This window comes from Megascapheus bottae, chromosome 10 (genome assembly GCF_031878675.1).
Source record: "Megascapheus bottae isolate mThoBot1 chromosome 10, mThoBot2.hap1, whole genome shotgun sequence".
Taxonomy (NCBI): domain Eukaryota; kingdom Metazoa; phylum Chordata; class Mammalia; order Rodentia; family Geomyidae; genus Megascapheus; species Megascapheus bottae.
This window is the reverse complement of record NC_143518.1, coordinates 63,229,645-63,244,158: the sequence shown is the minus strand read 5'-3', so window position 1 is coordinate 63,244,158 and position 14,514 is coordinate 63,229,645. Positions and strand designations below refer to the sequence as shown.

Below are 14,514 nucleotides of genomic sequence, written 5' to 3'. Positions count from 1 at the left end.
TGGAACTGGCTTGGACTGTCTATGTGAACACTCAGAAATGCTGAGGGACAAGGGGACAAGTCCCTCCTGGACAATACCCATGGAAGAAGGCTGCCAGCCGAGACTATAGGTCAACTCGCTAGAGACATCTATGGTTTATATCGCTTGTTTTTTGTATATTTGAGGTTGTTTTGATTTTTGTTAGATAGGATCTCACCTTGTATCTCAGGTTGTTCTCAAGCTCATAATCTCCCTGCCTCTGCCTCCTAAGGTATTGAGATTACAGGGAAGTGCCACCACACTCAACAGAAAGAGATTTCCTAGACAGGGCATATGGCTAAATGTGTGACAGTAAGGTGAATTCTTTTTCATATTAAAATGAATTTTGTTTACATTTTTGACCTAGTATTCAGGCATTGAAAACTATTACTATTCTGGTACACAGAACAGTGAAGACTAGATCTCTAAGTCAGAGCCACTCAAACCTGAGAGATAAACTCTAGAGAGTCCACCAAAGATATCTCAGAAGGAGTTCCAATGTGACTTAGTTCCACAGCATTCCTAGAGTGACCTTTAATACATACCTTACTTTACCTTGAAATGATTGTGAAATAGTTTATAAAATCATATCATATATGCCTTTTTTTTTCCAATACTGGGATTTGAATTCATGGTTCATGCTTGCAAGGCAGATACTCTACCACTTGAACCAAACCTCTAGCACTTTTTTGCTCTGCTTCTTTTTGAGATACGACATTACTTTTTGTCTATGCCCACAATCCCTCTATTTACACTTGCCACTATAGCTGGGATGAGAGGTCTGTACCACCACATCCAGCCTTTTATGTCAGGATGAGATCTCGTGAATGTTCTTGCCGGGGGCTGGCCTAAAACCATAGTCTTCCTGATCTTAGCCTTCTGTGCAGCTGGGAAGATAGGCATATACCACCACACTCTTGGATTGACCTGGGGGTCTCATGAATCTTTTGCCAAAACTGTCCTCAAAGAGTAAGTTCCTATGGCAGAGCTTTGAGATTTTGTTGACATTTTAAGAAATTTAAAAGCCAAAGTAACTTAAACTATATATATATATTTTTTACTAGGGATCAACCCAGGGCCTCATGCATCACAAACAAGAACTCTGCCGCTGAGTTCTACTCCCAGTTCCAAAAAAGTTGTAATTAAATGATCTATCTGTGGTAGCAGAAAGCAATTGTGATCATCTTACATTAACAAGATCCAGAAGGTAGGAAAATAAATTAAGTATTTTCAGTCTTCTGTATCTGTGGGTCCTATATCCAAGGATTCATTATGGATGAAAAAAGTATTTAAGGCCGGGAGTTTGGCCTAGTGGTTGAGTGCTTGCCTAGCATGCATGAAGACCTGGGTTCGATTCTTCAGTACCACATACATAGAAAAAAGCCAGAAGTGGGCTGAGACTCAAGTGGTAGAGCTCTAGCCTTGAGAAAGTCCAAGGACAGTGCTCAGGTCCTGAGCTCAAGCCCAGGACTGGCAAAAAAAAAAAAAAAGTATTTAAAGATGTACTGAAGGCCGGCACAGTGGCTCATGCCTATAATCCTACCTTCTCAGAAGCCTGAGATCTAAGAATTAAAGTTCAAAGTCAGCCCGGGCACAAAAGGACCTGACACCCTAATTTCCAATTAACCTCTAGAAAACAGGAAGTGGAGCTTGGCTCAAGGGTAGGGCGGTAGCCTTGAGCTGAAGAGCTCAGGGACAACACCCAGGCCCAAGGGTAGGGCAGTAGCCTTGAGGTGAAGAGCTCAGGGACAATGCCAGGTCCAGGGATAGGGCAGTAGCCTTGAACTGAAGAGCTCAGGGACAGTGCTCAGGAAGAGTTCAAGCCCCATGACCCACAAAGAGAAAAAAAAAAAGAATGTACTGAAGTTGTACAGGCTCTTTTTCTTGTCATTATTTCCTAAACAATGTAACAACTATTTATACAACATTTATATTGAATTGGGTATTTTAAGTCATCCACCGGTCATTTAAAGCAAGTGAAAAGATATGAATATGTAGAGATAACTATCTCCGGACCCACCCCCTTCAGTAAACCCAGAAGCTACACAAACAGGAACTTCTGAACCCTAGTCAGCCATTGTTCACACAGGTGTCCATAAGCTCCAGGAACTAACCTATTTTGTGTCAAAATCAGAAGGATTTGTTTCCCAAACCATAAAACTACTCTCTGACAGCTGGCATGAGACCTTTCCATCAGTTTCCACCAGCCTGGGAAGCTCCCTAATCCCTATCTCATCTCACTCCACCACCTGATGGGTGTAAACCTGTGACTTTTACCTTTAAAAAGACTGTGTAAACCCTGATTAACAACTCCTCCTCCCACCTCACTGCCTTGGCTGCATGTGGACTAGTTCCCTGCCTGGCCTGTAACCCACAATAAACCTTGCTTTTGCATTTCGGACGCCTCTATCTCAGTAGTTTTCTTTGGGGACCCCGTCTTAGGGCACAACACATAGGTTATAGACAAATATAACATCCTTTTGTATATGTATATGGGATATGAGATTCCATGGATTTTGGTATCCAAATGAGTCCTGGAAGTAAGTTTAATGAATATTGAAAGATGACAACATCACTATGCATATGTAAGTAAAATCAGTTAAAAAATAAAAAATCTCAAGGTAATACTGTGGAGAAAATGCTCATAAACAATTTATACATACTCTGGATGGTTTTGAAATTCACATATTAAAATAATAATTGCATATTTTTTCTTAACAATGCCTCCATTTCATGTCTCAATACACCTATGAATTTCTAAGATGTCATATTGACTGAGAGTGCATTTTAAAGATACAATCTTAAAAAAATGCTGATAGGCTATACACATGTAGAGTCTAAGTTCTGTTCTTTCACATATCTTCATAAATAAGGCTGTATATTTGTATGTTGGGAGCCGTGTAAAGCCATGTCCTGATCACTCTCTGCTGAGGCTTGTAATAGGGATAAAACACGTGGACCTCTTTGTCCTGTCTATCTTTTATACTGATAGGCTCCCAATATAAGGAGGAAGGATTTGGGGAATAGAGAAAGAGAGATTTTCCTGCCTTGATGAAGCTGCAAAGCATCTCTGTTCGAGCTCTGGGGTAAGAAGGCTGAGTGCGGGAGAACTGGGCCCCTTCCTCTTGTGGCGTGGACTGGTCGGGGTGTGTTTTTCCCCATCCCCCCTACTAGTAGAGAGGGACCGGGGACGAAGGACCCTGACATTTGTACACACATATGTACTAAACAGATTCTTGTAATGGATGCCTTCTTACCTATCTTGATTCACTAAGTTCTCTAATGACACTGCTCAATTTTATTTTAAAATCCAATAAGCATAAATGAACATATAACAAATGCAGGAATAGATTTTAAAGTATTCCACCCACTGTATGTTTAAGAGCATTCTAGAAACCAGATGTCAACAGCAATAAGTTCACTGAACAATAAAATGTTTTATCAAAATTATCATCTATATCTACAAATATTGAATGTGTGGATAAAATACGTTTCTCTAAAATAGGAATTAAGAATAGTAGTATCTGTCAAGCTGGAATGAAGAGCTAATATGACAGTTTAGAAGGAAGAAAAGGCAAGTGACACATCTTCACTGTTCCCAGCATATAGGATGTGTAGCCACCTGTCACACACTAGAAATGGAAGGTGGTTATTGCTGCTATGAATTTCTAAAGGATTCTAAATATGTACTATTTGAGTATGGTGGCAAAGTGACTATGAGACAGGAACAATGGTGCTTGTTTCAAGTATGTTCCAGGCATTATGCAGGGCTGAAGCCTAGACTATGATACACTTTTTCCCCTTACTCTTGAAATCATGAGTACATTGTGTCAAAGCAACAAAAAAACAACTCCAAGGACTTGGAGTGTGCCTCAAGTGGTAGGCAAGTGAGAGCCCCTGACTTCAGGAGAGGAAAGAAGAGGGAAGGGGAGGAAAAGAAGGTAAAAGAGAGGAAAGGAGAGGGAAGAGAAGAGGAAGTGGAAAGAGAAGGAGAAGGAGAAGGGGAAGGGGAAGGGAAAAGGAAAGGGAAAGGGAAAGGCAAAAGGAAAGGGAGGGAGGAAAAGGAAAATTGACCTCAGCAATAGAGCATAGCTTCTCATATAACATTTTAGAACCACAAATGTTTACATGTAGAATAATAGCACATGCTTCAGTTGAACATTCCAATAGTATTGTAAAACATTAAAAACCTCCAAAAAGTGATGGAATATAGACATGGTTTTCTAAAAAGGAAATAAAACATTATGCTTTATAGTTACTTCCCCTTTTAGTACATTTGCTATCAGTAGCAAAATGAATTTTCCAAGCTGTTTTCTTACTTACTTATATGCAAAGGAATAGAAAGTATCAAGATTCCCTTCACCACGACAACCTTTCTCTTCAGCCAAAACACTCAAGAGGGGATAGAATTTCTTCTCATGCTTTGCACTATTACTGTGATCAGAAAAGTGTACAACATGCACTCCTAAACAACATTGTAAAAACTAGAAAATAAAGGCTTTAGTCCAATTTGCAAAAGCTGATACATACCAAAGGAGACATTTTTCGTCTTCTTGTTGGAGATACCTCATTTTCCTTACTGGCTTGTTGGCGCAGCAGGGCTTTCAGCTGATTAACTGCAAAGCAAACCCAATGGACTTATTAACTGGCTTGACTGAATCCATGGTTTACTTTACAGGTTGGATCACAAATGTTCCCCAAGGACCATATGTCAAAGACTGACTCCCTAGGTTGGTGTTATAGGTGGTCATGGGAATTTCAAGAGATGGGTTAAGTAGGAAATCTTCAGGGAATGAGAGGTATGATTTTGAGGGGAATAGACAGACCTAGTCCTCTGCCCTGTTTCTCTATTCCCAACCAGGCAAACCAATTTCCATTCTTCCATGTGCTCTCAGCAAGCCCCAGAGCAACAAGGTTAATTCATCATGGCCTGAAACTTCCAAAACTGTGAGCCCAAATAAACCTTTCTCTTATATATTTATTTATCACAGATCTTTACTGCAGTAATGAAAAGCTGACTAACAAGTTTATCATCAACTTTTCATCCTTCTATGCATCCCAGAAATAATTTAAATTACTACTAGGCAGCAACAACTATGACAATGACTGGAAAAACAAGGCCAAGCATTAAGACCTTGTAAGAGCTAAGAATTCAGTGGGCAAAAGAGCTATAGAAAGAGCTATAAGAGTAAGAGCTAAGAATAAGAGAGTAAAGAGCTATTTGTATAAGAAGTTTGGTCTGGAGGCATAACTCATCAGGAAAATGCCTGCATAGCAAGCACAAGGCCATGACAATTCAAACCCAAGTATCACCTAAATGCGTTTAAGCAGACTTAATAGGTATGCATAGTGCCACAAGATGGGGAAACATGAAACTGTGCTTGTTTGCACTGAGGAGCTAACAGCAACAATAGGAACAGAGGTTCCCCAGGCCACAAAGGGTGAGTCAGGAGTCATTACAAGTCCAAAGGCACAAATAGGTTATTATGACAAGAACATGGTTTATGAAAAGAGCTGTTAGGACAACTTGACAGTATGAGGAGGTAGGCTGCAGTAATCTTAGAAAAACACTTTTTTTCCTAAAGAATTTGGACCCTAGACAGGGCATCAAATATGAAAAACTAATCAGGGGGCAGGGAATGCGACTTAGTGGGAGTGCTTGCCTAGTATTCATGAATCCCTGGGTTCAATGTTGCACCACATAAACAGAAAAAAACAGAAGTGGTACTATGGCTCAAGTGGTAGAGTGCTGCCTTGAGCAAAAGAAGCTCAGGGACAGTGCTCAGGCCTGGAGTTCAAGCCTCAGGACTGGCAAACAAAAACAAAAACAAAAACCACTAATCAGGGACTAATATCACTTGCTTTGTGTTTCAGAAATAACATTCCACCAGCAGAATGGAGAATGGATGAGGTCATTTTTCTGTGAATTCATAAAAATACATTACACCACTCACCATTCATACTCACCAGCATGGCTGTGCTGAAGCTCATGCCAAGCCGCCCCAGTGTCCTCATTTTCTACAGTGACATTAAAGGAGGGATCCAGTGTACCTTCTTCAACAGTGACCTCACCTTCTCTAAAGGCACATTTCAGTTGGTGAATGCTTCTATTGGCACGTTCTAAAAATAAAAAAAATTTAAAAAATAAAAAATAAACCCGAAATAAAAGTCTGAGCTGATAAAACGTTTCCAGCAACACTTGCTAGAGGTTAGACTTTTAGACTTTGTGATATGGTTCCTGTCACTACAACTGTTGATAATCACTCTGTATGGCACCACCAGTCCAGAGGCTGGAATGGCAGAGCTCTTCCCACCCCAATGCACTCTGCTTCCCCTTGGGCTTTAAGATGTGCTAACTCCACCTGTTGACATAAGGTGAGTGGTAGAACCAGCCAGAAGGAAGATCACAACAAATTCTGGCATAGGAAAGCCTCACTGACTCTGAGAACCTAATACCCCACTGCCCCACCAAAAGAAATCAAACTAATTAGTCTAGATTATTATTATTATATCCTAATTTTTTTTCTGGTGGACTTGGGGCTTGAATTCAGAACCTGGGCACTGTCCCTGAGCTTCTTTTGCTCAAATCCAGCACTCTACCACTTGAGCTTCAGCTCCAAATCTGGCTTTTTTTGGTAATTTACTAGAGATAAGAGTTTCATGAACTTTACTGGTTAGGATGGCTTCAATCATGATCCTCAGATCTCAGCCACCAAAATAGATATGATTACAGGCATGAGCCATTGGGCTCTAGACCATAGTGGGGCTTGAACTCTGTGCCCAGGTACTGTCCCTGAGCTCTTCAGCTCAAAACTAGCACTCTACCATTTTGAACCACAGTGCCACTTCCGATTTTCTGGTGGTTAACTGGTTAACTGGAGATAAGAGTCTCACAGACTTTCATACTGGGCTGGCTTTGAACAATGATCCTCAGATCTTAGCCTCCTGAGTAGCTAAGATTACAGGCAAGAGTCACGGGCGCACCACTCTGGCCTAGTTTTGACCAAGAGTTGAACAGGTTATGATGGCAGATTCTACTTAATGTTGCTTATGTACTGTACTGACCACTGATCATGTGCTGATTCTTGGTGAAAGCAGCTGACCACCTTTTGAACAGAAGCTTAAACTTGCCAGCACACATATAATATAAACTTCCTAAGACAAAGTCCTTCAAGGTAAGGACTTTTCTTATTTTATTTTTATTTTTTGCCAGTCCTGGGGCTTGAACTCAGGGCCTAGCCACTGTCCTTGGGCACAGGCTAATACCCTGCCACTTGAGCCACAGCACAACTTCCAACTTTTTCTGAGTATGTGGTACTAAGGAATCGAACCCAGGGCTTTGTGCATGCTAAGAGAGCACTCTACCACTAGGCTACGCTCCTGGCCCACCTTCAAGGTAATTTTACCGTGACAATTCATCTCTAAACATAGCTCCATGCACCCAGTCTCACTTCCTAGTTGGAAAGTGAGTAGGCCTGTACATCAGAATGCAATGGAAGCTCGGCCATGAACCCGACGTCATGGTTAGAAGGATTGACTACTTCTGCTTTCTCTGATCTGGAATGCTTACTTTTAGAAGCTGGCCACTCTGCTGCAAAGACCTGTGGGGAGGACATGTACACTGAGGCACTGAGACTGTCCAGAGAAGGAAAAGTCCTGGCTGCTACCTACCATTCTACAATCTTCCTTTCTATCACTTAGTCCAGCAGCCCAAGAAGACTCCAGTACATGAGGTTGCAGGAAAAAGGACCAATTTATTACCAATCAATAATGATTTTCATGGATAAAAATATATTTTGAACATATATTCTACAGGACCTTGAAAAACAGACCCAATTTTCTCTCAGTTCATTAATTTCAAAATTTAAAACAATATTCACATTACTTAACAGAAAATAGGCAATCTTTTCTTTACCGATAACAACTCATTTTCTACTTTAATTAAAGAGCTCTTCCAAGTCTAGATTAAACAATATAATTCTATTGTTTGACTACTCAAGAGACTTAGTTTATTACTACATTTTTCTTGATTCCAATGCTATTTTCACACACATCTTTCTGACACAAATGTGGTGCTGAGTACTAACCAAGCTTCCACTCCACTTCCTCATTCTGAGTTAAAGGAAGAGCAGGTAAGATACATTCCAACTTTGGTCAATAAATGGTATAAATAGCAGAAATTGTTTCCCAGTAAATCAGTATTTTCTAGAGAGACTTATCAATAGAAAAGGAAAAGCAAAGTGTTATATGATAAGCAATTTAATTCAGAGCTTTAGATTTATGCTCTTAAATCTATGAAGAATTCATTTGTCTTATGACATCCATTAGAACAGAAACAGAGTTGACTAACATTAAGAGTATGCTCCATGAGCTATCAATTGACTTCACCTCTAAGACAAAGGATAATTACTTATTTATACGTACTTTGACTAAACTTTAATAAGCTATATTAGGAAAAAGAGAGGAAATCTGGAATGAATACTGCATAGTTGGAAATGCCATCAGTAGAGTCCTTTCATCGGATTGTAATGATAACAGGGTTTGGGTGGTGGTGATGACAGTGATTGGTTGATGCTTTATGGTTTTGTCCAGTGCTTGGGGCTTCAACTCAGGGTCTAGGTTTTGTCCTTCGCCTTATTTGCTCAAGGCTAGCATTCTACCATTGGAGCTACAAGCTCTACTTCTAACTTTCTGGTGGATAACTGGAGATAAAAGCCTTATAGACGGGCCACAAATTGGGTCTACTAGTTGAGCGCTTGCCTAGCATGCATGAAGATCCAGATTTGATTCCTTGGTACCACATACATAGAAAAAAGCTAGAAGTAGTGCTGTGGCTCAAGTGGCAGACCACTAGCCTTGAGAAAAAAAGCCCAAGGACAGTGCTCAGGCCCTGAGCTCAAGCCCCAGGACTGGCAAAAAAAAAAAAAAAAAAAAAAAAAAAGTCTTACAGACATTCCTGCCCACACTGGTTTTAAACTGGGATCCTCTGAGCCCAGCCTCCTGAATCGTTAGGATTTCAAGGAGCCACCAGAGCTTGGCTTCTCTAGTTTTTGAACCAAGGGTCTTGTGAATATTGGACAAATGCCAAACCACTTGATGCATTGCACCTCAGCCTGGTGACAAACTTCTGTTTGTTTGTTTAATTTTAAGCAAGTTATTTGAGTCTTATAGGGCTAAAGTAGGGAGAAATAGAAAAATATACCCTCCTCCCCAGAAAGGAACTGAGAGTTAAAGACTCAAAATGGCTGATGGCAGAGTTTAATATTCCTTTTCTAATACTTTTATTTAATCTTTAGGGATTCATAACATTCAAAGAATGCCTGCAAAAATTTCACTAAGAAAATAATATTATAATGAGTTATGGAACATAGCAACTACCCTCAAAGAAAAGTGATATAAGGCTTTTGGGAGGGAAGGTTTTTTTCAATTACTGATTGAGTTATGAGGATCAGAGAAGAGACAGAATCCGTAAGAACTATGTTATACAAGATCAAGCTGGCACCAGTGGCTCTCAACTGTAATCCTAGGTATTCATGAGGTAGAGGATGGAAGTTCAAAGCAGGCCTGGGCATGAAAATTCCATGAGACTTTTGTCTCCAATTAGCCACCAGAAAACTCGAAGTGGTACTGTGGCTCAAGTAGAAGAGCACTAGCCTTGAGCTGAAGAGCTCAGGGACAATGCCCAGGCCCAGAGTTGAAGCACCTTAAATTAAGGAAGTAAATGACATTTTAAAGCCATTTCATTACATTTCAAAACATGCAAAGTGATCTTCAGATATATGCATAGTAACATAATTATACACCATCACACAACTTGAGTTAATCCTTAGGAATAATAATAACATTCAGAAGATTCCAGGTGAAATCTCACCACTCTTCAACTGCAGACATTAGAACGGAACCCACCCTGCGCCTCATGAAGAATGCCAGTGTCCAGATGCATTATCTGCTGCTGAAGCTTAAGGAAATCAGAGTTGACAGGAGGCTCTAAAATTATTTCCCATTCCACTGCTAATGGAACACAGCTTTATCTAACCAAGAGACAGAACACTCACTTCCTCTTCTCCCCAGGGAGGACAGCAGCACATTTCAGAATGCATCCTGACTTCTCCACAGCACCAACCACAGACTGAATAAGCAATTATAAGTATGAATACAAACAGAACATCAGTGAGTCCCAGAGATCACATGAACATAAATGAAAGTAAACAATATTTCTGCTAGTCCATTACCCAAATACCAATCAGCACAATGAGCACTTAAAAGGCTACTGAGCTATGAATGCTGGCAAACTTTAAGTCTCACTTATCCATTTTCTCCATCCATTTCCTATTCTCACCATGGGTGAAGTTTTATGAAGATGAAAGTTTCTAACAAAATGTAGGTATATTTCAGTCTAGGAAGGATCACCAACTGCATACATAGCATGAATTATTAATCTCTACATTCTCCATCTGTTCTGGAAGATGTGAAAGAGAATGGCCCTGGTGACAGCGAAAGGGAGCCACTCTCCCAAAGTGCCCAGCTGTCTCTGAGAAAACTATCCCTTAGGCCAAAATGGAGATGTACTACTGTTTTGGATATCAGCTTAGACAATAGCATACAAGCAGGAAAATAAGACAACAGTAAGAAAAGAGCAACATGTGTTTATCTGCTATTGACTGGACCACAGCCTATTTTAATTATTGCTGCCACGGTTTCCTAGAAGATTGGCAGATAGCAAAATCAAGGTAAAACAGCATAACCGAGAGGGAGACAAAGCCAACTCTGTAAATAGCAATTACAGAAGTGAAAACACTATTGAGGATGCTATTGTAAGATTCTAATAGCTGACGACATATTAAAGTGGTAGGCATCGTAAGTAAAAGATAATCTGAGCAAGAACATAAACATGTTGAGAAAGCAGTGTTTAGGGGCCAGGAGTTTGGCTTAGTGGTACAAAGACCCAGGTTCAATTCCTCAGAACCACAGACGTAGAAAAAAGCTGGAAGTGGTGCTATGGTTCAAGTGGTAGAGCTCTAGCTTTGAGAAAGCCCAAGGACAGTGCTCAGGCCCTGAGCTCAAGCCCAGGACTGGCAAAAAAAAAAAAAGCAGTGTTTAGAAGATCATTAAGATCATTAATAATAAGTGGAAGGAGCAAATGCAAAGGACAATCCATATCCATTCATGGGCTACACCTGTCTTTTCTTCTGCACCAGCTGATAGAACATCTATACCTGTCTCGTCCACTAATGCTACATTGGCTGCTAAAACACGGTGGGCAAAATCACCAGCCAATATAGTCTATATCCTTAAGTGCAATTACTATCAAGCATGATTCCTGAAAATCAAGGGATGTGAACAAGGTCTTTATGGCTTTAAGTCATGGTTTCTTAACCTCAGTGCTATTGACATTCCACACAGGATAACTCTGTTGAAAGGGATTCAATTACGTATGTTTAGCATCATCCCAGGTTTCTATTTATTGAATGTCAGTGGCAGTCTCTTCCATCTCTAGCTGTGAAGATCCAACATGTCAAGAATGTCTCCTGACTTGTAAAATGATGCATTTATGAATTTATGTATTTTGTTGGTGCTAGGGATAAAACACAGAGCCCTGCTCTCCTTAGACAGTGTTCCGCTACCAACTATGTCTCTGTACACTCAAATTAGAGAGCATTACCATTCTTCCCAATTACAAATATTTCTCAGCCACAGTAGGTTTTGAATGATTACTCCCCATAGAGTAAAGGTACATCTAATCATACTGCCAGGAGACTCCCAAATCACTTCTAGTCCTGAATTGAACCCCTTGCCTCCCACAACACCAAGGACATAACCTACACTTCACTACATTGGAAACTTCCAGGTCATATACTATTTGGAATACTATTACCCATCTTCCAGGCAGCGAACCCATTCCTGTTTTCTGTCAGAACTCTCACTTTGAAAGAGAACCATGCTTTACTCCAACTTTTCCTTCCTTCCTTCCTCTCTTCCCTTCCTTCTTTCCTTCCTTCCTTCCCTCCTTTCCTCTCTTCTGATTCTTCCTTCCTTCCCTCTGTTTCAACTCTTCATTCCTTCTCTACATGTCTTTCTTCCATTTCCTCCTTCCCTCTCTCCTTCTGTCTCTTCCTTCAGAATCAATGTTTTCTTTGACTTTTCCCCATCTGTTTCTATTCTATTCTATTCTATCCTATCCTATCCTATCCTAACCTAACCTATTCTCCCTTTCTTCTTAAGATAGGGTCTGGCTATTGGTCCAGGCTGGCTTCAAACTTATCATCCTGTTTGAATCTTGCTAATGCTCAAACTATAGGCATGATCTACTATGCCTGGCTAATTTCTCCAATTTCTTGCAAAAGGCACAGGCAACCCAAAGTATCTGATGTCTGAGAACACACAATCTTTTTTTATGGAGTGGTGAGTATTGCCAGATACTCCAAACAAACAAAAAAAGGAGAAACCTTTGGAGGGAGCGAAAAATTCCTGTGTGGAAAAAAAAAGTCTGAGAATACTTTTGTTGGTGCATGCATACATATGTGAAGTTTTAGAAACTTCAGCTGTGCTATCAACTTTGAAAAAGTATCCTAACTTACTGTGTTGAGTTAGCAAAATTTCACAGGAATAAAACAGCTATAATGTTAAATAAAATAACTAAAACGTTAAACTTATTTTTTTCCATTGTACAGGAGTAAATATACTGTATTAAATATGTAAGATCTTATTTCCATGGGATTACAGAAGCGAATAAAGTACTCTCTAAATAAAAAAAAAGTAAGGAAAGACCAACACATTATTAGCCTTCTGTAAGTATGAATTAAGCAAAATATTTTTTCAACACAATTGTTAGGACAAAGTAATGAGGCTCAACATACCAAATCTACCATACTTGGATTATTAAGGAACAACTTTTTATTTTTATTGATTTTATTATTATCTTATTTTTGTTGTGGGTCATGGGGCTTGAACTCCACCTGGATGCTGTCCATGAGCTCTTCAGTTCAAGGCTACTATCCTACCCCTAGGCCTGGGCGTTGTCCCTGAGCTCTTCTGCTCAAGGCTACATACAGTCCAACCCTAGAGCCAAGCCCCACTTCCTCTTTTATAGAGACTAATTAGAGATAAGAGTCTCAGGTCCTTTTGTGCCTGGGCTGGCTTTGAACCTTGATCCTCAGATCTCAGCCTTCTGAGTAGCTAGGATTACTGGCATGAGCCACCACGCCCGGCCACAGCTTTTTATTTTAAATAGACTATGCTATTTAAAAATGTGCTTAAATTCAGAATTCATTGTATTTTATTTCTAGAAGGTCTTATATTAACTAAAATGTAAAAACAAAATGCTACTAAAAATAACAAATCCTAAAAACCCATAAAAATGTCAGATTTGACTTTGTGTTTCATTATTAAAATTTTGTCTAAGCATTTCATTGTTTATCATTTTTCTTTATTTGCTACTAGTAAAATTTTTTGACTAATTTGTAGTTATTGCACTAAGTTTCAATTTAAAACTTATTGTAAAGTGTTAACTTTGAAAACTTTGTAATGACTAAATTCAGTATTAATGGCATTATACATATTACTATAAAATTACATCAAGTTCGCAAGGGTGCGGTGGCTCACGGCCTGTATTCCTACCTACTCAGGAGGCTGAGATCTGATAAAGTTCAGAGATAGCCTGGGCACAAAAGGACCTGAGACTCTTATCTCCAGTTAACCTCTAGAAATCGGAAGGCTGGTAGCCTTGAGCTGAAAAGCTCAGAGACAGTGACCAGGCAGAGTTCAAGCCCCATGACACCACTCCCCCTCCCAAAAAAATTACATCAAGTTGGTAGTGGAAGAATGCTTGCTTAGAATGCACAAGATCCTGGGTTCAATCACCAGAAACACAAAAATTTTATTAAATTAGTACATACAGTGAATACATTCAGATTTAAAATAAGGTCAGACAGGCCAGGAGTTTGGCCTAGTGGTAGAGTGCTTGCCTAGCTAGCATGTCAAAGACCAGGGTTTGATTCCTCGGCACCACATACATAGAGAAAAAAAAAAAAAAAAAGCAGAAAGTGGTGCTGAGGCTCAAGTTGTAGAGTTCTAGCCTTAAGAAAATCCAAGGTCAGTGCTCAGGCCCTGAGCTCAAGCCCAAGACTGGCAAAATAAATAAATAAGTAAATAAATAAATAAATAAAATAAGGTCAGAGAAGAAAGATCAAAAGAGACATAAAGGGCTAGGATGTAGCTCAGTGGAAAAGGACTTGTTCATTAGGAAGTGCATTGTCCTGGATTTGAACCCCAGGATGGGGAGGAGGAGAGAAGGAGAGGGAGAAGGAGAGAGGGAGAGAAACAAAAAATTAACAGACTAAAAAGAGTAAATATATTCACTCACAGCATTGTGCACAATGCCTTTGCTTCCAAATGAAAAGTGGCTATTTCGATATGTAAAGTTCTTGCAACACAAATACTAATTAAGACCTAGTCTTTTAACTTTTATAGTACGAATACTGAGAATTTTGACAATTA

At 39.7% G+C, this 14,514-nt stretch overlaps 1 protein-coding gene across 1 annotated transcript in view; it reads right to left on the bottom strand.

Annotated features, from left to right (window-relative positions):
• Window positions 1-14,514, bottom strand: part of Sdccag8 (SHH signaling and ciliogenesis regulator SDCCAG8) — a 188,973-nt gene that overhangs the window by 172,847 nt on the left and 1,612 nt on the right. The window contains exons 2-3 of the mRNA XM_090341503.1: window positions 5,986-6,138; window positions 4,549-4,634 (exon numbers count right to left, since the gene is read on the bottom strand). Coding sequence (XP_090197629.1) covers window positions 4,549-4,634; window positions 5,986-6,138 — 239 coding nt within the window. The remainder of the gene's footprint in view (window positions 1-4,548; window positions 4,635-5,985; window positions 6,139-14,514) is intronic.